Raw genomic sequence first — 27,581 nt, 5'->3', positions numbered from 1 at the left:
AATAGGCTTCCTATCAGTATGTTTTTGGAGTATGGGAGGATACCCATGCAAACCCGGGGAGAATATACACATTCCATGCAGATGTTGTCCTTGGTCAGATTAAAGCCCAGGACTCCAGCCCTGCAAGAAAACAATGCTGCACTCTTGTTTTTTATTTTATAAATATTAATTATTGTACATTTTATAATTATATCCTGCAGCTCTCCGATGCCCAGCCAACCCAACTTCACGCATTTTCTTCTAAAAACTCTGCTCTACCTTCTAACTTATCTGACCGGTAAGCAGAGGCAGGCTGAGAATGGTTTGGGCCCCTCCTGAATAAGGGAGGCCTCCCCTCTAGCAGTCTAAGTCCATCCATGTATTACATGGTTGGCGACTGCTAGGTGCCAGGTGTGGCCTCGCCAGGCAAGAACAGCTGAGAGTCAGGAGTAAGAGTAGCCGGACCTGCAGCGATCAGCTTATCACTAGACCGGCTTCGAATTAAAAAAAGGAATTCACCTTGTTAGACATGTTGTATGAGACTAGGAAACATAACGGCTTCTTTTAAGAAACAGGGCTACTATTGTCCATTAGCTGTGCCGGGGTATTGCTGCTCAGCCCCATTCCAGCCACTTTCAAATCCGTCTACAGAATCACTCCTACCCTCCAACCACTAGGGGGTGCCAATATTCCAGGATGTAATAAACGCACGTGTTAAACTTTTTAATACTTTGTCAGCAATAATTTTAAACTACACACACAGATCATTATTGTTATTGTTACTTTCTATAAAAAAAAACACTTCAGCCCATGTGTGATACTTAAGTATTTTTTGGATAAAAACAAAAACAGGAAGGGTAAAGTAAGGCCTCTTTTACACTGCGTTTTATCCGTAAATATTACGAATATGCCGGGAGAGCTCCTGACATTCTCGTTAAACCTGTTTATAGGGCACCGTGTAGGGATATTCTATCCAGAGGCATCTAGTAAAAAAAAAAAAAGTATACATTTAACGAATGCAATAATAGCTTATGAGTGATGGACGCAACTATATGAAACCCCCATATCTAGCCTAGCGCACATTCACCATACCCAACCGAGCAGCGCTCGACTATCCCCTCTGTGCTGCAAGACCTTTAAAGCAGCCCACCTGCTTTTAACCTCTGCCCGGGAAAGCTACCGGCTGTAGCACGGGCCCTGTTTTTGTTGGTCGGCACGGTCCTGAGTAGAGTTTCCCCATGGTCACTATACCCAAACTATACCCTCTCTGTGTCTCCTCCTGGGGAAGCCTCAGTGGCGTAACTGGCCATTTATGAGCAGTTGGGTCACTAGAGCTTACACCGAGCGGATACCCTGCGACACAGGGGGGGGGGGGGGGGATTGTCGGGCTGCCGTGCACGTGGGTAAGGTTACCGTGCGCTAGGCTGGGCGGGTGTGGGATTTTCTGGCACAATTGTGTGGGAGCTTCTAAGGCTGCGTTACCGGTTGGAGCGGAGTATCTTGAGCAGCTGGCACGAGGGACCTTGTAGCCGACGTATCTCGCTGTATGTCTCTACAGTGAGGTACAATGAAATTCTCCTGGCGTATACAGCCGAGAGACGGCTCAAAATGCTGTACGAAAGTGGCCTAGACGTAATGCTGCGAAATGTATTTCAAAGGTTTTTTTAAAGTATTTTTGAAAAAAAATCCTGTCCCAAAAAGCTTAGTGTTCTTTTTGATCCTGTTTAAAAACCTCAATAAACTGTATGCGGACGGAAGGAGAACACATTAATCAATGACAATCAGTTTTTATCTTATTGTGTTTTGTTTTTTCTTCGCAACTTGAAAATAAATTTCCCAAAGTTACCTCTTTCATGCGCAGTGATACTGTGGTTAGTAAATCAGGTATTGGTACTTTTGCCAGTGTGGGCAGGTGCCAAGTCCTGCTGGAAAATGAAATCAGCATCTCCATAAAGCTTGTCAGCAGAGGGAAGCATGAAGTGCTGGGAAATGTCCTGGTAGATGCTGCGCTGACTCTGGACTTAATATAACACCAGCAGATGACATGGCCCCCCATCACTGACTGTGGAAACTCCACACTGGACCGCAAGCAACTTGGAGTGATGCTTCTCCACTCTCCCTCCAGACTCTGGGAACTTTCATCTAAAAACAGGACTTTGGACACTGAACACAGACCAGTCCTTTTAAAGGCTTAGGAAACCTTTGCAGTTGTTTTGTGTTGATTCGCTGATTAGAGCGTGACATCAGGAGTCTACAATCTTCAACTTTTACCCAATATTAACATTTTCTGGGAGACTAAATTTGGTGTTTTTATTAACCGTTAGCCATAATCATGAACATTAAAATAAAAAATGCTGGAAATAGATCACTCTGTGTGCAATGAATCTATAGAATATATGAGTTTCACTTTTTGAATTGAATTACTGAAATAAATTAACTTTTTGATTATATGCTAATTCATTGAGAAGTACTAGTATATAATATAATATATCGGGGCTTGCTTCTATCCAACTGGATTAAATGGACAGTTCTTATCCCATTTGGCTATAGAGGTCATGGTCATATCGTTCAGGAGTCTTCAACAGCCACCCGCATTTGACAGCCACCCGCATTTGACAGCCACCCGCATTTGACAGCCATCCGCATTTGACAGCCATCCGCATTTTCGGCCCGTGCACCCATACAAAGTATAGAAGCACGGTCCGTAAAAAGCAAAAGATAGGACATGTCCTATCTATTGCGGAGGCTTTCTACGGCCCAGACACCTTCCCACATCTATACGGGAAGGTGTCCGTGGTCAATAAAAATGAGTTTGTAATTGCGTACCGTAATTACGGTCCTAAATTACGGACGAAACCTACGGTCGTGTGCATGGGGCCTAGTCTAGGCTCAAACCACACTATATTCAGTGTCTATGCTGGGCAATTCCTCCAATATGTACGCCTAATGTGCCCATAGACTGTCATTAGCCAAATGTTCTGGAATAAAGTCATATAAGTCTGGGGCATACTTTTGGTGAAACATTTCAAATGGTCCTGCTAAACTGATTGCCCGAGCGCAATGTGAATGTAATTGTTAAAGCATACAGGGATTTTTAGCATTATTCTAGTATTATGGCATTAACAGTAAATCAGCACCTTGTTTTTCTGAACCTAATATTTTAGCATGTCTTATGGTCCAGTTATAGTCCTAAACTGAATTGTTGTTGTTATAAGCCTCCATAAAATGGAAACCTATATGGGAGTGGAGTTACAAAGTGCATACACGGAAATCACAGAAACACAGAGAAAACCGGATGGGCTCGAGTAAATGCTTCGCCAAATGTACAATTTGTATTTTTTTATTAACACTAAATGTTCACCATATTTAATATACATTGCTCCCCACAGAATATAGCTTCACATTATAGTCATATAGTTACATGATAATAATCTGTCTGCATGCAACCACCACTAGAGGGAGCTCACTGACTATATCTTTATATATCTAGCATTGAACAGTGAAGAACCCCTAGTGGTTGTTACCGGCCAGTCATACCCTTCTCATCATGGGTCCCATATTAGTCACATGGCCTGTCTCTATGGTAGGTTCGCCACTGGGAGTTACCCTTTAAAGGGATAAAAACTGCTTTAGACACTACATATTGCTGTTTGGATTAGACTTCTTTTCTTGGTGGGACTTTGTCAGCTCCGTATATAATATTTCATCAAAGGGATTACAAACTCTGTTAGACATTAGATGATGAAGTAAACATGTAGTTATTATTTACAGTGATTGATGCAAAGTTCACAAATTCCCTTGCATATAATGTATCTAGTAGACAGAATATAGCAAAATGGGCTGCCAGTTCCAAAATCCAGTGCTGGCTGGAAAGTGACAGTAAGACAAAGTGGTCTACGTACAAATGAGCGCAGTGTAATAACAGCGGTGCGGGCTGGAAACAGAGTGTTCCTATGATGGCATTAAGTGACCCACTGCTTCCATTTCACTGCAGCTCCAGGGTGAGATTTAGCAGATGGAGTAGCATAGATTGGATGATTGTCATGCAAGGATTTGGTTAAACTTTGTGAAATGCCGGCTGTTTTGTTGGGCTGTAGCTGATGAGCAGAAACGGTGGAGAGATTATATATTTATACTAGGCTTATAGTGAACATGTGGTTTGGAGCCAATTAATATTACAGAATTGCATAACTATCAATTCCCTAGTATAATGCGATTATCGAAACATTGGCTAGATCCAATAATCACTGCAGGGATGTGAGGGAGCAAATTTTATGCTGTTTTCACTTATTTTTCATTTTTATTTGTGCAGTGTAGAAGGAGAAATATTTTACTGGAAACCATCAGTAAGCTGCAGCCGGCAGTTGTTTGTATTTGTCTCTATTCAGCTCTGCAGCCTGGTGTCTGTCTGTGGGTCTAATTGGCTCAGTCATACCTTACCCAGTGCAAGTAATCAGACCTTATTCACACAATCGTAAAAAATAACGGCCGTACTACATCCAGAAAATGTAGTTGTAAGTCGGCATATTTTCAGCCGTATTGCATTCCATAAGCAGGTCCGTATTACGGACATTTGTCCATATTGGATCCGTGTTTCTGATCCGTTTTTTTCTACATCTCTACATATTTTCCGAAATCATCAACAATAACATTCTCTATCGTCCCAATCATAATACGGATCTAAATCACATGGTTTTTCTTAACCTATTACGGATGCGATTATTTTGGGTCTCCATTGACATTTACGGGCAATTCTCGGACGCAAATCATTATTGGATGAGGCACACTGCATTCGTTGTTTTTTTTTTTTTTACAGTGTCTGTCTAATTTTGTAAATGGTAGACTAAGTCATATCACAGAAATATAATTTGTCACAAAATATTTTGTGTTACAAAATGAAATTGGGTGACACAGTGTGGCGTGATGTATCATAAAAGAAATCTGGTGCCATCTGCTCTTACATCGTTTTCATTGGAATTAATTACAGTTAAAGGGTCCCGTGGATATGCCATAAATATCTTTGATGGGAATAATCCTTTCATGCCTGTTTGCCAATCATATGTGCGTTTATATATTCCATTGGTGAACTATGACTGTTATCTTGGCCAATCATATGCAATTTATACCTGATAATATCTCCTGAACTATGTGTCTGCTCCCAGCACATGTGCATTGCATGGCTATAGGCTTCATTCACCAGACAGAGGCCCGAAGAGTGTCCTTTTTGCCACCGTCGGGATGGTATGCGTCGGCATACTTTTTGTTTTTTACTGTATGGGAAAGCGCAGCAGACTGCATTTTCCTATACAGTGGTCCACAGCAGAAAAACATACTGCACAGTATACGTCTTTTTTTAACAGTGTTGCCAATCGGTGAAGAATGCCACTATGGCCATACAGTGGCATACGTCGGAGCCTTAGGTTAGAGGCCTACGTTGGTAATATATTACCAACATATACCGCCGACGTATTTCTCTGACGTGATGTGAACAGTGCCCAATGTCTGTATGTCGACTAAACGGCATCAGAAGTCTGTTTGACGATTTTTGCAAGATTCTCCTGTAAAACAGGTTTTCTGAAAATGTACCGGGGAGGATTTGTGAGCATTTCTATGCGGTCCAGGGCTTAAAATGTTCCACGCGAGGGTATTCCTATATTGGAAGGTATCCGACTGAACGCAGGCTGCAATTTTCAGGTAGTAGTTTACTAGAAGTGGTCATCCAGAAAAGCCCCCGTCTCTTTTAAGAGACTGTGATAGTTTACTGTCCTGGTACCAGAATCTTCCCTCGTCCATTATGAGAAGTGTAACATCTCATGCACACAACCGTTGTGCCACTCGGGCCGTTTTTGACGGCATCCGAGTGGCACCCGATCGTCTTCCGAGGAAAGATAGGACATATTCTATCTTTCCTTGGATCACTGACGGGACTAGGCCAGCGCACACGGTCGTGTGCATGAGGCATAAGAGTCGTAGCTATTCTTTCCTTCACCTTGGTTAAAGATTCCGCTTGTTGCCCCAGCCCATGGTAGCACAAAGCCCACTAAATCTTATCAACTGAAATAAAACAGACAACAGTTTCTTTGGATAAAAATGCCCACTGTGTTTATTAAGGGTAGCATAAGATAAAATAATTAGAAGAGAATAACCATAAATAATAAAATATAAATATTTAAACCAATAAAAACCAAGTCCGCCCAGCATTAGCTGGGTGACAAACCCCTCTAACAAACATTGTGACGTAAAGGAATTCAAGACATTAGGGAGGGAGGGTGGGCGACGGTCCAAATGTTCAAAACTGGCTGCTTGACCACGACGAACTGCTTCTTTTATATCCAATTTTCCCGCCTTTGGGATTTTGAATGTCCAATCAGCAGACCTTGTCCAGAAATCTTCCTGGAGATAGGAACTACCAGAACATGCTCATGCACTGCATAGCTGACCTGGGTCCAATCAGCTGGGACCAACATAAAAACTGCCCGGAAACAGAAACATCTGGAACCGGCTCGTGCCACCAACACAGCTTACCCGGGGGACACCAAGATGGGAAGTACCATTCTAATATAAAAATAATAATGGAGAAAAGAGGGAATGGGGAGAAAGAAAAACATGCCAAACCAACATACAATATTATTAAAAGCTTATGGGGCCGTGCGACCATGTGTTCCCCAGGCAATAGCCTGGGGGGCCCCTGACATTATCTAAATATTTGGTTAAGGCAGAGTAACTTGTTGGCGCCCTCCCTGGCCCCCGGGGTACATGCCCCGGCAGTCTGCCTGCTCATCCTAGCTGTATCAGTAAATGCTGTGATATCTATCCTTTTCTGATTATCGTGTGTGAACAGCTGGAGTTGAAAGCAATATATAGCAAAAAACAAAAACAACTATAGAGTGGTTCATCCATGCTACGACCTCTAATAGATACTGCAGATAAGGATTCAGGGGTCAACTGTTTATTGCAATTTGGTTTCATATTTATTGCCTTGTTTATGATGTTCTTCCAGTTAACTGTTGTTGAAATAGCTGGGAAAAGGCTTTGAAATTGCAAAGCCCCTGACTCCTAAAGAGTCGTCCTTTGGCACGCAGGAAAGATTAAAAAAAACCCAGTGGTGGAAACATCTACGAAACCATGGCCTCCGGACTGCCCTTCTCCTGGGCTTAGGGGGTCAATACCAACAGATGTAGTTCTATGAGGATAGACATCACTTCTGCGTTTTTGCCTGATGAACTCTTGCCACCTAAATCTTCCTCAGCAACTGCTACCAATAGTTCTTCACAACTAGGAACGCCACCGTAATGCGACAGATCCCTCAGAGCCGCATAGTGACCTGCGGCTATAAACAAGTGTTAAAAACAAGAAGAGGTAGAGCCCACGGATACAAATCAGATTCTAGATAACTTTTTCTTTAAGAAATTGTACAAAAAGAAACATGATTGAGTAATAGATTATTTTCTGGCGTCAAGCAGCTGCATTGCCTTACTTCAGAAACATGCCAGTTAAAGTAGTTTGCAATTTGCACAGCACTCCCCCATTCCCAATAATGGCCATACTTTGTGTGAGCGGAATTATGAATGTGAGTCAAAATGTACTACTACTACTATCAGAGGCGCACCTAGAAATTTTGCTTGGTCCCTGTGCGTACTGCTGCTGCCGCCCTCCAGTGCCCGGTAGATTTCCAGTCCCTCTCTGACCAACTGGGAGTCTTGACGCTGGCCAGCATAAGGACGTTGTGAGTGCAGAGCACACCATGTCATGGTACTGTTTGGTGTCGGGACCCAGTGTGGCAGCGCATACAGAAGAAAGGACCTCGCAGCTCTCTTCTGTGCCCAAAATATAAAAGAGTGGCCAAGGATCCAATCAACCAAACGCTTACCTGTAAATATATAATTAAACTGCTAACAAATCTGGTCTAATATAGAGTTTAAATCTGTTAGACTCCCACCTATCAATTCTTTTAAAAATCCCTTTATCAATCCCTAACCGAGCAGCTTCCGTAGCTGCACCTATCCTAAAGGAATGGGAAGAGATTTTTAAGTGTTCAATCTTCAGGAACTTCAAACATTTCTTCAAAACAGAATTAAACTGAAATCTGGACAGCTGATCACCATTTTGACATTCGAAACTGGGCATAGGACGGAACCAAAAAACGGATTAATTCTAACCAAACAACCTTTTCCTAATTGATCTGTCTTCGATTTTTTTAGCAATAACAAAACATGGTCAACCTTGCAACGAACATCCTGAAATGAAAGGCCCGAGACTGAAACTTTACTCTCTGCTCGCTTATCCGTAAAGCTGCAAAAAACATTAACACTAATGCTGTTCTAAACAAACACACTTCAAACTTATTAAAACAAACTAAAGGTAACACATTATATAATTTTAACAACAATTCTAAAGAAATAGGCCTTCTTCTTTCCACAACCGGAGCTGACCTATGGTAACCTTTCAAAAGCTGCTTAACTGGGAAGAGCGAAGAAATAGCCGGACGACTGTTTAATTTAAGAAAGAACGAAATGCCTGCCAGAGACTTAGAAATGGAGGCAAATGACAGCCTCCTACTAATCAGGCTACATACAAATTTCAAAACTAGACCTACCTAATTATGAAAGAAATTATAGTTCTCATTAACACAAAAAGTAACCCACTCCTTCCAAGCAGCTGAATAATCAGCCCATGTTCTCGGAGACAAAGATCTCTGAATGTTAACATAGATTAATGTCCCAAATCAGATTCTATAAATGAGGAGGACACGGAATTCCACAAAGCTCCGCCCTCCTTGATGATGCAATCGGCTGTACTATCTCCGGCGCTTGGTGCGCACATCCCAAATTGCGCCGCCCTCATCGATGACACTGCTGCTGACTTCCTCTTGGCTGCAGCTGATGACGGAACCTCAAGCAACGACCCGGCAGGAAATACCGCCTCCTCTATGACGTCTTCCGGCGCATTAAGTTCCCTTCTTCCCGCGTCCTCTCTCTCCGGCGCCGCTGCTAGACATTGCATTAGCCCGTCTTCTCCTTCCAACTCCGCTCTTCTCATCAGCTCCATCAGCAGGACATCCGTGACGATCATCCAAATGTTCAAAACTGGCTGCTTGACCACGACGTACTGCTTCTTTTATATCCAGTTTTCCCACCTTTGGAATTTTGAATGTCCAATCAGCAGACCTTGTCCAGAAATCTCCCTGGAGGTAGAAACTACCAGAACCTGCTCATGCACTGCATAGCTGACCTGGGTCCAATCAGCTGGGACCAACATAAAAACTGCCCGGAAACAGAAACATCTGGAACCGGCTTGTGCCACCAACACAGCTTACCCGGGGGACACCAAGATGGGAAGTACCATTCTAATATAAAAATAATAATGGAGAAAAGAGGGAATGGGGGGAAAGAAAAACATACCAAACCAACATACAATATTATTAAAACCTTATGGGGGCCGTGCGACCATGTGTCTCCCCGGCCCCCAGGGTACATGCCCCATCAGTGTGCCGGCCCATCCTAGCTGTATCAGTAAATGCAGTGATATCTATAATTTTCTGATTATTGTGTGTGAACAGCTGGAGTTGAAAGCAATATATAGCAAAAAACAAAAACAACTATAGAGTGGTTCATCCATGCTACGACCTCTAATAGATACTGCAGATAAGGATTCAGGGGTCAACTGTTTATTGCAAGTTGGTTTCATATTTATTGCCTTGTTTATGATGTTCTTCCAGTTAACTGTTGTTGAAATAGCTGGGAAAAGGCTTCAAAATTGCAAAGCCCCTGACTCCTAAAGAGTCGTCCTTTGGCACGCAGGAAAGATAAAGAAAACCCCAGTGGTGGAAACATCTACGAAACCATGGCCTCCGGACTGCCCTTCTCCTGGGCTTAGGGGGTCAATACCAACAGATGTAGTTCTATGAGGATAAACATCACTTCTGCGTTTTTGCCTGATGAACTCTTGCCACCTAAATCTTCCTCAGCAACTGCTACCAATAGTTCTTCACAACTAGGAACGCCACCATAATGCGACAGATCCCTCAGAGCCGCATAGTGACCTGCGGCTATAAACAAAAGCATTACTATACAGTCGTGTCCAACAGTGTTAAAAACAAGAAGAGGTAGAGCCCACGGACACCAATCAGATTCTAGATAACTTTTTCTTTAAGAAATTGTACAAAAAGAAACATATGATTGAGTAATAGATTATTTTCTGGCGTCAAGCAGCTGCATTGCTTACTTCAGAAACATGCCAGTTAAAGTAGTTTGCAATTTGCACAGCACTCCCCCATTCCCAATAATGGCCATACTTTGTGTGAGCGGAATTATGAATGTGAGTCAAAATGTACTACTACTACTATCAGAGGCGCACCTAGAAATTTTGCTTGGTCCCTGTGCGTACTGCTGCTGCTGCCCTCCAGTGCCCGGTAGATTTCCAGTCCCTCTCTGACCAACTGGGAGTCTTGACGCTGTCCAGCATAAGGACGTTGTGAGTGCAGAGCACACCATGTCATGGTACTGTTTGGTGTCGGGACCCAGTGTGGCAGCGCATACAGAAGAAAGGACCTCGCAGCTCTCTTCTGTGCCCAAAATATAAAAGAGTGGCCAAGGATCCAAACAACCAAACGCTTACCTGTAAATATATAATTAAACTGCTAACAAATCTGGTCTAATATAGAGTTTAAATCTGTTAGACTTCCACCTATCAATTCTTTTAATAATCCCTTAATCAATCCCTAACCGAGCAGCTTCCGTGGCTGCACCTATCCTAAAGGAATGGGAAGAGATTTTTAAGTGTTCAATCTTCAGGAACTTCAAACATTTCTTCAAAACAGAATTAAACTGAAATCTGGACAGCTGATCACCATTTTGACATTCGAAACTGGGCATAGGACGGAACCAAAAAACGGATTAATTCTAACCAAACAACCTTTTCCTAATTGATCTGTCTTCGATTTTTTTAGCAATAACAAAACATGGTCAACCTTGCAACGAACATCCTGAAATGAAAGGCCCGAGACTGAAACTTTACTCTCTGCTCGCTTATCCGTAAAGCTGCAAAAAACATTAAAGGGAATGTGTTACCAGAAAAACATGTTTTTTTTAAAAAAATTAAACATTTAGTGTGTGGGTGATTAAACATTGTTCAAATTTTTTTATTTTTTTTGGCACGAGCCAGGAAATATTATAAATTATTTCTAATTTATAATACTACCCATTTTTGGTCACTAGATGGGGCTGTTCCCAAAATTGCAGCATTGCAACATTGGGTTAAAAGCCCTCGCTCTAGTGAGCTCTCAGCATCCCCCCCTCCTTTATCCTGGCTAGTGTCGGGATAAACGAGGGGTTTGAAAGGTTTAACCTCCTACACTGTGTGTCGCCATTTTTTGAGGTAACCCACAGTGTAGTAGGTTTACATACAGTAGTAAACACACACAAACACTAACATACATTGAAATCTCTTACCTGCTCCTGCCGCCGCGGCTCCCTCCGGCCCGTCCGCTCCGTTTGCTGCCGCTGTGCCATGTGCACAAGTCCGGAAGCCGCGACCGGAAGTAGTAATATTACTGTCCGGCCGCGACTTCCGGTCCACAGGAAAATGGCGCCGGACGGCGCCAATTTCGAATAGGACTGTGTGGGAGCGGCGCATGCGCAGTTCCCACACAGACGCCGTACACGGCAGTCAATGGGACGGGAGCCGTTCGCAGTCCCCATGGGACTGTGGCTGCCGTATTCCATGTCTGTGTGTGTCGTTAATCGACACACACAGAAATGGAACAAAAAATGGCAGCCCCCATAGGGAAGAAAAAGTGTAAAAATAAGAAAAAGTAAAACACAAACACACAAATGAATAAAAACGTTTTTATTAAAGCACTAACATCTTTAACATATAAAAAAATTATTTGCGATGACACTGTTCCTTTAACACTAAATGCTGTTCTAAACAAACACACTTCAAACTTATTAAAACAAACTAAAGGTAACACATTATATAATTTTAACAACAATTCTAAAGAAATAGGCCTTCTTCTTTCCACAACCGGAGCTGACCTATGGTAACCTTTCAAAAGCTGCTTAACTGGGAAGAGCGAAGAAATAGCCGGACGACTGTTTAATTTAAGAAAGAACGAAATGCCTGCAAGATACTTAGAAATGGAGGCAAATGACAGCCTCCTACTAATCAGGCTACATACAAATTTCAAAACTAGACCTACCTAATTATGAAAGAAATTATAGTTCTCATTAACACAAAAAGTAACCCACTCCTTCCAAGCAGCTGAATAATCAGCCCATGTTCTCGGAGCCAAAGATCTCTGAATGTTAACATAGATTAATGTCCCAAATCAGATTCTATAAATGAGGAGGACACGGAATTCCACAAAGCTCCGCCTCTGGCGCCAGCGTTCTGAACCTCCGCCACTGACAACGAGATAATGAATCTGCTATATCATTCCTTTTGCCTTCTATATAGCTAGCTTTCAACCAGATATTCAACTTAACACCACAAAAGGTTAAATGTCTTAACTTAACTACCAAGTCACATTTAGAAGATAACGTGTTCATTGCAAAGACCACACCTTTGTTATCCGTAAACAATAAAATTCTCCTATCTTTAAAATAATGACCCCATATAACTATGGCTACCAAAACTGGAAATAATTCTAATAAGACAATGTTTGAAGTAACCTTGTTATCACACCAAGCACTGGGCCATGAATCAGCCAACCATTGACCATTAAAGAATGCCCCGTAGCCTATACTACCGGCTGCATCCGTAAATAAAGACAAAGAGTCAGAATCCTCAAAATTAAACTGCCAGCAACTGTGTCCATTAAATTTAGATAAAAATTCTAACCACACAGCTAAATCTTCTTTAAGCTGAACCGTTAACCTAATATGAGCCGTAGGAGATTTAAGACCCCTTGTTGAAAAATACAGTCGTTTAGAAAAAACTCTTCCCATAGGAATAACCCTAAAGGCAAAGTTTAACAGTGACTGCATATCACGTAATGAACATTTCTTCCTATCTAACATACTAACTAACGATTCCTTTAACTTTAACAATTTAACTTCAGGTAAACTAAATTCCATTCTTTCAGAATCTATTCTAATACCTAAAAATTCTAATGATCTACATGGAAAAACTGTCTTCTCTTCCGCTAATGGAACACCCAAAAATTTCATAAACTCAAAAAACTTTAACAATAAGGAATAACATAACTCAGAACTAGCATCACCTATAAACAAAAAGTCATCTACATAGTGCAGAACACCTCTGTCAGGAATTTGTTTCTGCACTACCCAATGTAAAAAAGATGAAAATGCTTCAAAATAAAAACAAGATAAGGAAAAACCCATTGGTAAACATTTGTCATAAAAATAATTACCTTGAAATTGAAAACCTAGAGAGTTGAAACCTGCAGGGTTAACGGGTCGTAAACGCTAAAAAAGCATTATGACCAAATCGTCTCAATAAAGAGACAGCCTGATCAAAAGACGCATAGTGTACCGTCGCTTTAGACTTATCAGCTTCATCATTTAATGAAGCTTTAAACGGGTAAGCAGTTTCAAGCTCTTTTAAAAAATTTTGATGAACAATATCCTTATGCTGCTGGATGGATTTCAAATTATCCACCCAGCAACAACCAGATCCTTTGAAAGCAGGAATATCAAAACCAAACCTAAAACCATTAACAATTAAATTAGCTTTCTCCCTGCCTGGGAATATTTCTAGCCATGGCGCCATTCTTATTAATTTCACTGGCGTCCATACTTTTTGACAACTGTTCTTTGGTGTTAGGGGTTTGAGACTGGTTTGCTCTTTTGAAACAACGACACATTGGGTGTGAACCCCCACAAAAGGAACATTCGTGTTTATACCGACAATTGTTTAACCATTTACACTGAGCTTCATTATAAGCGGAGCAAACTCCTTTCCTCAACGTCTGCTGTGAACTAGGCTGCTGCTTGGGCACTAACCTTTGTGGAAGCATTAAACTAAGCCACAAACCAACATCCTTAGTGCCCCATTTCAACGAAGGGTAAAACTGCCAACTTCTGACGAAATATTTCATCATAATTGTACCATGCTAAACCACAAATTGGCGGTAAGCCTCCAGAATGATGTCTACATGGTGGAATAAATTACTACAATTAATTGAAGACTTTTCCCCTAAAACAGAAGCATAGATGCAGAAAGCCTGTAGCCAGTTAAAGAAAGACTTAGGTGGAGAACGTTTTTTATCATCATCCTTGTCAGATTTACCATCCAGCTTGACAAGAGTCTCTTTCGCAGACGGTAGTAAGGAAAATAAATCAATAAACTCATTTCTCCAAATACGCTCCTTAATTGCTGGCTGTAAAAGAAAACCCAATGGCGAAATATCGCAAGACATAAGTTCCTTACAACACGTCTGAGAAACACCAACTCCTTTCTCTAAAACAGGAATATTACTAACAACATCCGTCATAAAACTAGTATTCTGTAACTGCTGACTACTATGCTTCCATACATCAGCTGGGGAAATAGAAGGAACAGCTGACTTACTAACCAAATCAGTCAATAACTTTAAATAAATCAAACATTACATTATTATTAAGAGGAGGGGGGAGGGGTGGGACAGATAAGGGGTAGCTGGCCTCTCACCACTCTGTTCCACCTCTCCTGGGTCGGGCACCGCTCCTGCTACAGCCTGCTGCTTGCTTGTAAATCCGGGGGAAACTAGCTGACTGGAAAGTTGACTCCTGGAACCTCTTCTTCTTGATACTTGCGGTGGTGGAGAATAAGCTACCCTAGTCTTTCGGCTCCTCTTCCTCGGTTGCAGCTCCGAAGTAAAGTCCTGCTCCGCCTCTAAATCCAGTGAGGCCGGCGCTTCAGCTGTGTCCTCTATAAAATCCTTAGAGCAGGAGGGGATAGCCGACCAAAAAGCTGTCTCCCGCTCACTACTGACCATCCTTCTAGCCGCCGGCAGATTAATCAATGGAGCCGGCACTTGCAGTGCACTTCCGGTACTGTGCGCCGCCCTCCTTGATGATGCAATCGGCTGTACTATCTCCGGCGCTTGGTGCGCACATCCCAAACTGCGCCGCCCTCATCGATGACACTGCTGCTGACTTCCTCCTCCTGGCTGCAGCTGATGACGGAACCTCAAGCAACGACCCGCCATGAAATACCGCCTCCTCTATGATATCTTCCGGCGCATTAAGTTCCCTTCTTCCCGCGTCCTCTCTCTCCAGCACCGCTGCTAGACATTGCATTAGCCCGTCTTCTCCTCCTTCCGACTCCGCTCTTCTCATCAGCTCCATCAGCAGGACATCCATGACAATCGTCCAAATGTTCAAAACTGGCTGCTTGACCACGACGAACTGCTTCTTTTATATCCAATTTTACCGCCTTTGGAATTTTGAATGTCCAATCAGCAGACCTTGTCCAGAAATCTTCCTGGAGGTAGAAACTACCAGAACCTGCTCATGCACTGCATAGCTGACCTGGGTCCAATCAGCTGGGACCAACATAAAAACTGCCCGGAGACAGAAACATCTGGAACCGGCTTGTGCCACCAACACAGCTTACCCGGGGGACACCAAGATGGGAAGTACCATTCTAATGTAAAAATAATAATGGAGAAAAGAGGGAATGGGGGGAAAGAAAAACATGCCAAACCAACATACAATATTATTAAAACCTTATGGGGGCCGTGCGACCATGTGTCTCCCCGGCCCCCGGGGTACATGCCCCATCAGTGTGCCGGCCCATCCTAGCTGTATCAGTAAATGCTGTGATATCTATCATTTTCTGATTATTGTGTGTGAACAGCTAGAGTTGAAAGCAATATATAGCAAAAAACAAAAACAACTATAGAGTGGTTCATCCATGCTACGACCTCTAATAGATACTGCAGATAAGGATTCAGGGGTCAACTGTTTATTGCAAGTTGGTTTCATATTTATTGCCTTGTTTATGATGTTCTTCCAGTTAACTGTTGTTGAAATAGCTGGGAAAAGGCTTTGAAATTGCAAAGCCCCTGACTCCTAAAGAGTCGTCCTTTGGCACGCAGGAAAGATTTAAAAAAACCCAGTGGTGGAAACATCTACGAAACCATGGCCTCCGGACTGCCCTTCTCCTGGGCTTAGGGGGTCAATACCAACAGATGTAGTTCTATGAGGATAAACATCACTTCTGCGTTTTTGCCTGATGAACTCTTGCCACCTAAATCTTCCTCAGCAACTGTTACCAATAGTTCTTCACAACTAGGAACGCCACCGTAATGCGACAGATCCCTCAGAGCCGCATAGTGACCTGCGGCTATAAATAAAAGCATTACTATACAGTCGTGTCCAACAGTGTTAAAAACAAGAAGAGGTGGAGCCCACGGACACCAATCAGATTCTAGATAACTTTTTCTTTAAGAAATTGTACAAAAAGAAACATATGATTGAGTAATAGATTATTTTCTGGCGTCAAGCAGCTGCATTGCCTTACTTCAGAAACATGCCAGTTAAAGTAGTTTGCAATTTGCACAGCACTCCCCCATTCCCAATAATGGCCATACTTTGTGTGAGCGGAATTATGAATGTGAGTCAAAATGTACTACTACTACTATCAGAGGCGCACCTAGAAATTTTGCTTTGTCCCTGAGCGTACTGCTGCTGCCGCCCTCCAGTGCCCGGTAGATTTCCAGTCCCTCTCTGACCAACTGGGAGTCCTGACACTGGCCAGCATAAGGACGTTGTGAGCGCAGAGCACACCATGTCATGGTACGGTTTTTGTCTGGACCCAGTGCGGCAGCGCATACAGAAGAAAGGACCTGGAACTGGGAGGGTTGAGGATGCTGGCGACAGCATTTATATATGTTTAGATTTGCATGACACAAATAGGCATTTGGGGCAGACCCAACGGACATCTCCTCTAACCGTGTGTGCGCCACTCACTACTTTCACTGTCCAAATAATAGTAGTAGTACAACAGTATTATTAAAGAGGACCTGCTACGCCCTCTGACGTCTTGAAAGAAAAGAAAACCAGCGCTTCTCAGTGCTGCAGCAGCTGAAAAGTTATCTCGGTTGGTTTTAGATGTTAGAGGACTTGACCGGTCCTCTTTAACTAGTACTGTAAGGCCTCCAATATATAGCAGAGCCGTGTGCAAGAGGCTATACGAGTACAAGTAATGGCCTGTCCTAGTCAACAGTAAGAACTGTTTCTGGGAAAACTGAGTGACAACCGATTTGCACCCCCCCCCCCTTTCCTCCATACGCCAATATAACTAAGAAACAGTTGAATTAAATTTTTAACAACTTGACAGAATTTCTTATCTAAAATGTTGTTCTATTTACCTGCCCAGTTACTTGTGATCTAGAGATGACAACATGCAGCGGATGACCGTATATTTCAAGCCATGATATCTGGTAATCTGGGATGATGGTAAAGTTAGTCTGGAGGATGGAAGAACACCAAGGAACAGCATGAGTGGAAAGAGGTGAATTGTCATCAGTAGACAGTGTGCGGCTCACAGCAGGAGATGGCAGAGCAGAACACAATGTCATATACAATGATTATACAGTCAGTTATTGTGTTAGAACACAAATTCTATTCTTTCATCAAATAATATAGAAAAAAGTTCTATAAAAAATGGCTAGCAGCATTTTCTTAGGATACTATAATGAAAAATGTGTTGTATATCGTCATTACATTTTCAGTTGTTTTAGGGCCTGTTCACATCAGCGTTGAGCTTCCGTTCAGTGGTTCCGTTAGACCTTTCCGTCAGAGGAACCCATAAACGGAAAGCCAAAGGGAAACCATAAGTTCTATTTGCATTACCATTGATTTCAATGGTAATGCTTCAGTTGCAAATGGTTGCCATTTGTTTCCGTTACGTAGTTTTTCATTCGTTTTTACTCTGTGCAGTATATAAAAATATTGTTGGTTCATAGAAACTTTCAATAAGCTGCTGTCGACAAATCTATTTTGTGTGCGTCTCTGTTAGCGCCTGTTAACATCTGCGTTGGAGGCTACGTTAGGGGCCCTAGTCGCAGATCCGGCAGAGATTACTGGAAACAATTTTGTTTTTGGGATAAAACTCGGGCACCCCGACGGAAAGCCGACTGAACCCATTGTCCGTGGTGCAATGGAACCATAGCTTCTGGTATTCCCTCTGACTGAGCAGGTCAACAGAATGGTCCGATGCAGATGTGAACAGGGCCTTAAGAACTTTGAACTATAATGATGTTCTCCTGTGATTGGGATGTGGGTCTTACTAGCTAAATAACATCTTAATGGTGCTTTCACACAGGCGTTTAACACGGTACTGTGTGGTAAACAAAACCACACCGCAATGCTGCATGCGCATGTCACGGTTTTTAGATACAGTAATTGGCTGCAGTAATTGAGGCCTTATTTTATGCAGGAGGCTTCTCTAAGTACAGGAGCTGTTAGTAACAGCTCCTGCTGACAAAATGAGTGCGCACCACCTACCGTCAACAGACAGTGGGCGGCCGTTAATGGGTAAGCATATAAAATCGTGTGGCCAATAACCACCTCTAGAAACAGCAATATTTTCTAGGTGTTTATGTAGACCATAGTTAGAACAAAAAGACAGTCATGAGATCCGACAGCAGCAGATAGCTAGCTTTCGACAGATTGTGAAAGTGGCACAAAGATTTGAAGGGGTTGTCTAGCTTGGAAAATTCCTTTTATAATACCCTATTAGGAAACACTTAATTAATAGTGGGAGGTTTATCGTTTCGTCCCCTCATCTATTAGCCAGAGTGGAGAGCTCGGGAGAAGTCAACATGTCCATGTATTATACGGACAGACCATTGATTTCATTAGGAACTGTATCTTGTTTCTTTTTCCATGCAGTGCGCTACAGGGAATATGAACACTGTCTGTAGGGTTTCCTCACAGATTACAGATGATTGCTGAGGGTCTCAACAGCGAAAACCCTTCTAACAAAAAGGGATTTCCAAAGCGGACAGCCCTTTTGATGTTAATCCATGGTGAAGCTTTCATTTAATTCCATAGAAGACATGAAAATACTATCTATCTATCTATCTATCTATCTATCTATCTATCTATCTATCTATCTATCTATCTATCTATCTATCTATCTATCTATCCATCCACACACAATATATACACACAAGGCACCTTCTGGTACTTTTTCCTTCCTCTGACGATCTTTCTCAAAAACGATGGCAGTTAACAAAAAGAAAGCTCCTCCAATAACGGCCACAAATGTGCAGACCATGAGGGAATATTGTAGGCTTAGGAACATCCAAAGTGTGGATTCCGGATTCCCTCTACGGATGTAGTCAGACAGCTGAGGAAAAAGGGATGTAGTTATACAACCTGAATTATGTGGATTAGGACAATAAGCATATTTTTCTGTACTGGACGCTTGTCAGGCAATCCTATGACAGCATGGAGTAGGTGATGGCATCACAAAGCTCCTCACCATATTGCAGCATTGGTTTTACCTGCCTGAGTAGTGAACCTGGAGACATGGTTTGTTTGGCCTCTACCTTTAACAGATAATCTACGACATAGTGTCAGGTCATATTGTATTTAGAGTCCCCCTGCATACAGGTAAGAACACTTTGCTTGTATGCACTGTATGGGGGTCATATGGATATTGCTTGTATGCTGAGTAGGTACTCTATGGGTGCTGTATGAGTACTGTATGAGTTCTATAAGCATATTAACTGTTTGATGTATGTATACTGCGTGGGTGCTGTCTACTTGTGGGCGCTGTTCACTCAGGGGGCAAGCCTAATGCCTTCCAACATACATACCATTAAGGAACCAATGTGTGGCTACTACTTACCACCCCGATAACATAGGGGCTGCCGGCATCACCTATCAGATGTGACACCATTATCTGCAGGGCCTCTGCTGTGGATCGTCTTGTTGGAGTTACCACGCTCTGAAATAAGAAGAAATACTGAGTAGGCAAAAGGAAGTCACTGAACCCAATAAAATACCGGCATCCAGGCCAAACATCCAAGTGGCCATATATCCATATTGCAAAATTAGTCAATAACAGAGTCTGCGCATATAGTGCGCCCAGTTTCCATATCTGACAGCTGCTGTAACGCCAGGATCAGTGACATTGCATGGGTTAAGTAAGACAAGAAGATAACAATAAATAGCTATGACAGACAAACCCTTCATGGCTCCTGATCACTCACCAGTAGGATGTCATCCACAATGGCTGCGTTCATTGACAGTAGGGTATCCCCGATGAAGATGAAAACCTGCAATAAAAGCAAAACACTCAGGAAAGACTAAACTGGCAATATAAGAAAAGTACAGGTGCAGGGCCCTAAGGTGAGTTACAGTGGCCCCTGTCTATACCACCCTACTAGACAAGTGTAGAGCACAGATATACGTAGATGGTCATTGGCCTCTTAAGCCTAGTGGGCCCTGGCATCTACCAAGGTTTATCTAGTTTTAACACCGGTGTGTGAACATACCCTAACACACATTCAATTTTCCATGATTTATTTGCCTACATGGGTGCAAGGTTAATCTAGTCATCCAAATTTTCCATATGAACAGTTACAGGGTCCCGACCGTCGTTCTATAACTATGATCAGGAAGTTTTTATCCCAATGAGTCAATAACAACAAATTGTTTTATCATCTACTTACATAGGAGGATACAAGACTGTATTTTGCGGAGACTAGAGCCAAAAACAGGAAGGGGGCTGAGCCCAGCATTCCAAACCCACAAACTAATGGGTCTGCAAAGGGGTTGATTTTCTTGTATCTTCTACTTATTTGCACCCCGGCTGCAACTCCCAAGATGCCTGTGATGACTGTTATCACGCCAAAAATGACACTGCAAAAGAATGTGTAGTTAAAGTTATTAAAGGGGTTCTCCAAATATATATATAAGTAGTGGCACAAATAGTTGATTATGACTAATGTTCCAGCTAACAGATGTATTAACATTTGGCCTCATTATACTATTCTCTGAAACCATAGCTGGACAGAAGGGGATATAGTTTACCTGTGCTGCCTGCAAGTTTGATTGCTCGTTTCTTACCTGTACAAATGGTATATACACAGTCACATTATTATGACCACCTCCTACTTTCGACGTCAGCAGTGCTTAGCCCATGTAGGAAGTGATGTGTCGTGGGCTGGCTTGGTGGGTATATAAGGTGTGCGATAGGCTGTCTGAACACATATCACTCGTTGATGCCATGGGTAAAAGGGGCGATTTAACAGACTCGCAAAAAGGGATGATAATTGGATTTCAGGCCAAGGATGTCGGTATTTCTAAAACAGCGCAGTTTGTGAACTGTTCACGTGATGCTGTGGTGAAAGTGTATCATGAGTGGACAAATAGCACAATTGGGAATAACCAACGTGGAAACTGCGGAGCACCTACGTGCCATTGATGTGGGAGGTGAACATCGGCTACGAAGGTAGAACAGAAGCTGGTGGCGGCAGCGTTATGGTCTGAGGAATTTTTTCATGGCATTCTCTGGGCCCACTCATCCATGTGGAAGGTTCTGAACCGATTTGGGTATGAATCCATCGTTGCAGATTACGTCCACCCGTACATGCTGTTTGTCTTTCCTGGGGCAAATGGAATCTTTCAGCAAGACAATGCGACATGTCACGCAGCTAGAAATGTCCAACAGTGGTTGGAAGAGCACGACCAAGACTTCCAAGTACTTACCTGGCACCCTAATTTGCCAGACTTGAGCCCAATTGAGCATCTGTGGGACCACCTCGATCGTCTTGTTTGGGCAGCATGGTGGCTCAGTGGTTAGCACTATTGCCAAGGACAACATCTGAATGGAGTTTGTATGGGTTTCCTCCCATACCCCAAAAACATACAAATAGGGAATTTACATTGTGAGCCCCAATGGGGACAGTTATTACCTCTGTGAAGTGCTGTGAAATATGTTGGCACTACATAAGTAACAGAAATAAATCCTCCCCAGCAAATGTGGGATGCACTGCAGTCAGCATGGCTCCAGATACCTGAGACAACTGACCAGCGCCTTATAGAGTCACTCCCAGCCCGTCTAGCTGCTGTCTGTGCTGCAGTATTAGCTCTGAATATTAGCTGGTACTGCTAATTCTGTACAGGGGCCAAAATTTAGCAAAGGTAATTATGGTACCTAGAGCGCACACAGAGAATAAGCAATTACCTGTCATCATAGTTGCATATTGCAGTCTGACATGGCTCCGTCTTGTATTGGACGATCCTGGCACGCTTCAGGTAAGTTGATGCCCAGAGATCAAGGGCACCAGATGCAAATTTTCCAGCAGTGTATCCAAATGTAGGAAGCATAAAGCTGGCACTATGGAGAGAAAGACATGTAAGTGAAACAAAAGTCGAAGGATTGACAGTTCTATATACACAGAAGCCACTCACCTTTTTAGTAGGGCTTTCATATCCAAAGCCCAGGATTTGGAGGTCAGGTTTTCCTGAGATTCTCTCTCTGCAGCTCCTCTACGAGGTTCCTTCATAAAGAAGACAATTAGCAAGACCATCAAAAGGCCAAAACCTGGGGTGACCTGTTTGGAAGAAGAAGGAGACATTGTATATTACTGTATACATATACTGAGATCATCACAAACAGGACCAAATTTAAAGGGCCAATAAACCGAGAAATTAATAAGGGAAAAAAAAATAGTCAGTGTGAAAGTGCAGGCCGCCTACCCTAAACATCCATTTTATTCAGGGCAACTGTAGAGATTTATACTTACCTTTTAAGCACTGCTGCTGGGGTAACTAAACTTTCAAAAAACTTTTGACATGTCATAGTGACATGTCAGATGTTTTGATCGGTGGGGGCCTGAGCACTGAGATCCCCACCGATCGCTAGAACGATGGGGCAGAGACACTTGGGTGAGCGAAGTGCCGCATCGTTTCTCGGAAAGCTGAGTGAGCATTGTACGGACTCAATAGAAAGTCTATTTTAACCTTCACATTGCTCTTGGAAATATAATAAATACCTCTATCTATGAATTGTGTGATTTAGAGGTAATTTACAGGAATCCTTCAGGCTTTTTACTTACCCGGAATGCCCAGTGCCAGTCACCACCTGCAGCACTTGTAACTTTGGACCCCACAATGTATCCGAGGCCGCTGTAATAGGCAGAAATTAAGTGGTTTTATAATTGAGAAGGGATCAGTACAAATATCATAAATGTACACTACAATTTACAAGCCCAGGACCTCTTGTCATAAGTTCTGGACACTCTAAACTCACCAGCCTGCTGGAACTGCCATGTGAAAGATGGCTAACATATTGCTGCGCTGGTCTTCCACAAAGAGGTCGGCAATGATGGTGGGAGCAATGGTGGAATAACTCGCCTCTCCGACACCAACCAGACTGCGCATGAGCAGGAACAGAAGGAAATACTGAGGAAAAGAAAAACAAAAAGTCATTCAGAAAATCGTCTTTAAAGCTCTCCCTGAGCAGCAAGTCTGCCTAGTTATACCACGATACAGGAGCAGGGGTTGTGTCACTGAAGAACTAGGCAGATTTACTATGCAGTAATCTGGGGACCATATTTGTTGTCACCTAGTTTTCTTATAGTTCTATATATTACTAACAAATGGTTGCATAGAGTGTTGATAAAAGAGGACACCAAGGATTTAAAGGGTTCGTCCCATTAGGGCAACCCCTGTCCATATTCCATATTAGGGCATATGGACAACATAGAGGAGGGTCCCCCTCTTGGCATCCCCCTCTATTAGCCGGTGTGGAGAGCCATGGTAAACGGTGGCTTCTGCTCCAGAGGACTCAGTGCCACTGTCTTATATGGTTGCCCATTCTTAAATAGGCAACCATGTAATGCCAGATTTCTCCTGCCAGCGGCTGCAGCAAGAGAAGTGTGCAGCCATGCGCAGCTTCTCCCGGCCATAACAGCTGGACCACCGATGGTTTTATCTGCCGTACTTGTTGACTACGTGATCACCAGCAATGCTATCAATTAGTCATATGGTTTACGAGGGTTTTTTCTATCTTAGTGGGAGATGTGATGAATTGAGGATGTTACCTGGTTGGGAATGAATGAGCTGCACAAGGTGATGATCGACCACAATGAGATTCCTGCACACAAGATGTATTTTCTGTTCCATCGGTCGCCTAAGTATCCAAAGACTGGTGCCAGCACCATGTAGCTGCAGATGAACACTGTGAGGTAAGAGGTGACGAGAGGTTCAGATGGGCAGAATTTGGGTAAGTTCACACGCAAAAAACTCTGCAGCAAATCTTTTAGCTGGATTTTCTGCTGTGGACAACAGAAGAGGGAAAAAACAAATACCTCCCCTGGCACTCCTGTAGTAATGCGTCCCTGTTCCCCCAGCTGCTCTTCCTGGATGACGATTCGTCCCATGTGACGCTGCAGCCCGGGAGCGCCAGGGGAGGGGTGTATGGTATTTTTTTTTATTTTAAAGTGGAAATAGGTCTTTTTTTTTTCTAGTTGTAATTTTTATTGTGGAAATGCAGCTATTCTGCAGCAAAATGTTTGTCATTTGTTGCAGATTTTCACTTCCCTATTGTACTCAATGGGGAAAATCTGCAACAAATGTACTACCATTCCGCAGCATAAATGGACAAGATGCAATTCTGCTATGTGTGAATGTAGCCTTACAGATACAAATCCCGGCCTGACTGCAAGTTGCACATCATGTGATCCTGTTAATTTGAGTCATAGAAATCTCTGTTATGGTGGCATGGCGGCTGTAATACGGCGCAAGAAGTAATATAATAAATATGTTTTATTTGATGAAACTGTAATATCCCTTTAAATATGCACCTTCAGTAAAACAATACTCCCACAGGTGACTATTTTTATAGATTGTACCAATATAGATGCTATCTCATTACTTATTGAGGTCATGGGGTTCCTTCCAGTGAATAGACTGCACAAGACCGTCTCTGAAATATTGACTTAGCCTTTTATGTTTAAATGTACCTGTTTGCACCAGGCCGGATTCACTGTCCTCGATGTTAAAAGCGCTTTTTAAGTCTGGTAGCACACCTATCAGAATGAAAACGAGTAAAAAAGAATCAGAGAACTGCGATAACAGACACACACAGACCCAAACATCCACTCAGCAGAGTACAAAGCCACATAAAATTTTGAGGAACTTTGTAAATAGTTTTCTCCACTTTTTTTTACCTATTTTGAGCTATTTCATGTATTATACTCCAGTCACAACCAGAGCTGCATTTAAAATTCTGTTGGTTGACCTTGGATACAAACAATAATGGTACCTTCACATCTGATAAACCTCACCACTAGAAATAAGTTCAGCCCTCCATCACCTACCAGCGACAGTAAAGCGATCCATATAGTTGAGAAGATTTATGGAGAACAGGATCCCTACAGTAACAACAGAACGGATGTAGGAGTTCCCTGTCAGATCGTGTTCATCCTGTCTCCTTTCACTATCTTCTTCATCCACGGGTGGAGAAGCTCCAATGGCTTTCTCCTCATCCACATTTTCCGCAAGAAATGGGGTCATTTCATCGTGATCACGGCAAGACGCCATGATCACAGACCCCGAGACTGTAAACACTGGAGATAGACGGATATAACATTTTATTATAGTACTAAACTAATATTCCTATTGCCTAGAAATTTAACATGAAATATAAAATCATTTTCAAAAACTGGAAGATTAATATATGTGCCCCCCTCAGGTGTTGCAGGGTATAGGTGACTGCGTACCGGTGTTCTGCAATCTGTGATCTCTAAATATACAAGTCCCAGCATCATCACGCCAGTTAGACATGCTGAAATTTGTAGTTCCACAAGAGCTCCGCCAGCTAATAATAATAATAATCTGCAGGTAAAATCAAATGCCTTATTTTATGGAATCAATAGAATAACCATGGTACTTACCAGCTCCTTTTCTCTGCACCAAAAGTCGCTCACAATTTCTTTCTATCTATATCTATTACTCTCTCGATAGAAAATCTTATGACACACAAGCCATATGACTGCAAAACTGATGTGGAACTCTCCCTAACCTGTTCTATACTTGTGACATCATCGCACTGTCAAAGTCATTGTGATGTAGGCTGCTACAGTATATGACTACTATACAGAAGCTTTATATAGCCACATGCACAGTGAGCTCCCTCTAGTGGCAGTTGTAAGCAGCCACACTTTTATTATTTACTAGACACCAGCGGGTACTGCACTTATATTGCCACATACCCTGAAAAACTTCAGTAGTACAAAACAAAACACAAATGGGTATGTATAAGGCAAGAAATAGTCTCATTGTATACCACAAAAAATATATTTATTAAAGCCAAATACAACACATAAAATAATTAAAAATAGCAATTCCTTGCTAAACCTGATCTCTTGGGGAATGCCACCCTGAAAAGTGACTAGACAAAAAAGCCCCAACCAGACCACCCAAAGAACCCTTGAGGTAACAATGTAGTTACATGTAAATGAATAAAAAGAATATTGCATCAAACCGTTTTGCAAGTGTGCAGCATGGTAACGGGGTGACCAAAGAAGGGTGAGAAGGGTCTGAATGGGCATCTGACCATCCTGCAGATATATAAAGAGATTAATTAGCAAGTCATTTTGGATATATTTAAATAATATTAAACAAGTCACTGCATGGACAGATTCATTTCTTTAAGATGATATACTTGCCTAAATTTTTGTATCTATTTCGTACCTGTCCTGTTGTGTTGAAGAAGAAATTCTTTCAACAGCCTGATCGTATACTGCGAGTTTTATTGGCAGGGTGGTGCTCCTCGGTTCAGCCTTAGTCTATTGCAGGCCCCTAAACAATGGGGATGAATGGCGGCACCAAATCTTAAATTCTACTATTTAGCTTCTCAACTGGTGATTGCACGTTGGTGGATAGATATAGATCTGAGTAATGCAGCCACTGCACTGGCAGGTGCACTTATGACTCCTTATGAAAGTCTGACTAACTTGCTATATAGATTTAAATCTCCGGGTTGCGTACCTCTGCCGCTTCGGACGGTGGCTGTGGCTTGGAGGACTGCACACGCACTGTTGTAGGTTAATACGGTCCCCTCATACTCACCTCGGACTCCACTATGGAATAATCCTTGGTTGCCTCATCTTGAATCGCTGCCGGGAGCGGGGATGTGGTCGGGGGCAGTGGTCAAATTCCTGGGTCAGGTACTGTAGAGTCTGGCTTTGTATCCTTTTCCGAACTTAAGGATAGATTTAATATCTCAGAGAAAGTTTTTTTTCACTACCTGCAGATACGGCATGCCTGGTGTGCCCAATTTGGCTCTATGTCACCTCAGGTGCATTTCGCTAGGCAAGAGGACCTTCTTGGGGCTCCAGATCTCTCAAAGGTCCTCACACAATTATACATCTTCATGACAACCCTGGGTGCTAGACCCTTTGATAAGGCATTTCTGCAGTAGAGGGGTGATGTTCCCAACTTGACAGAGGAGGACTGGCGGGATGTGGAATCCTCGTTTTTTGATTCGTGGTCAGTGCACGGGACTTTCTCGTACAATCTCGGTTTTTGCATAGGATTTATTACACGCCAGTTAGGCTTAAGAGGATGGGAGCATTGGCTTCGGATAGTTGTTTTCGATGCCAATCGGAGGTCGGTACCTTTCTACATTGT

The 27,581-nt window shown here is 42.6% G+C and overlaps 1 protein-coding gene across 1 annotated transcript; it reads right to left on the bottom strand.

The window, feature by feature from the left end:
* Positions 1-15,885: 15,885 nt before the first annotated feature.
* LOC142662740 (protein spinster homolog 1-like) lies at positions 15,886-25,948 on the bottom strand. The gene is made up of 14 exons (XM_075840964.1): positions 25,844-25,948; positions 25,268-25,516; positions 24,911-24,976; positions 23,990-24,126; positions 23,197-23,348; positions 23,003-23,072; positions 22,356-22,498; positions 22,129-22,281; positions 20,612-20,801; positions 20,150-20,215; positions 19,786-19,884; positions 19,110-19,281; positions 17,297-17,395; positions 15,886-16,269 (listed from the first exon to the last, which is right to left on the bottom strand). The coding sequence occupies exons 2-13, from the start codon at positions 25,488-25,490 to the stop codon at positions 17,391-17,393; spliced, it is 1,476 nt and encodes a 491-aa protein (XP_075697079.1). The 5' UTR covers positions 25,491-25,516; positions 25,844-25,948; the 3' UTR covers positions 15,886-16,269; positions 17,297-17,390.
* Between the last annotated feature and the right edge of the window lie 1,633 nt (positions 25,949-27,581).

The sequence above is a fragment of the Rhinoderma darwinii genome, chromosome 10 (assembly GCF_050947455.1).
Source record: "Rhinoderma darwinii isolate aRhiDar2 chromosome 10, aRhiDar2.hap1, whole genome shotgun sequence".
NCBI lineage: Eukaryota > Metazoa > Chordata > Amphibia > Anura > Rhinodermatidae > Rhinoderma > Rhinoderma darwinii.
This window is presented reverse-complemented; position numbering and strand designations above follow the sequence as displayed.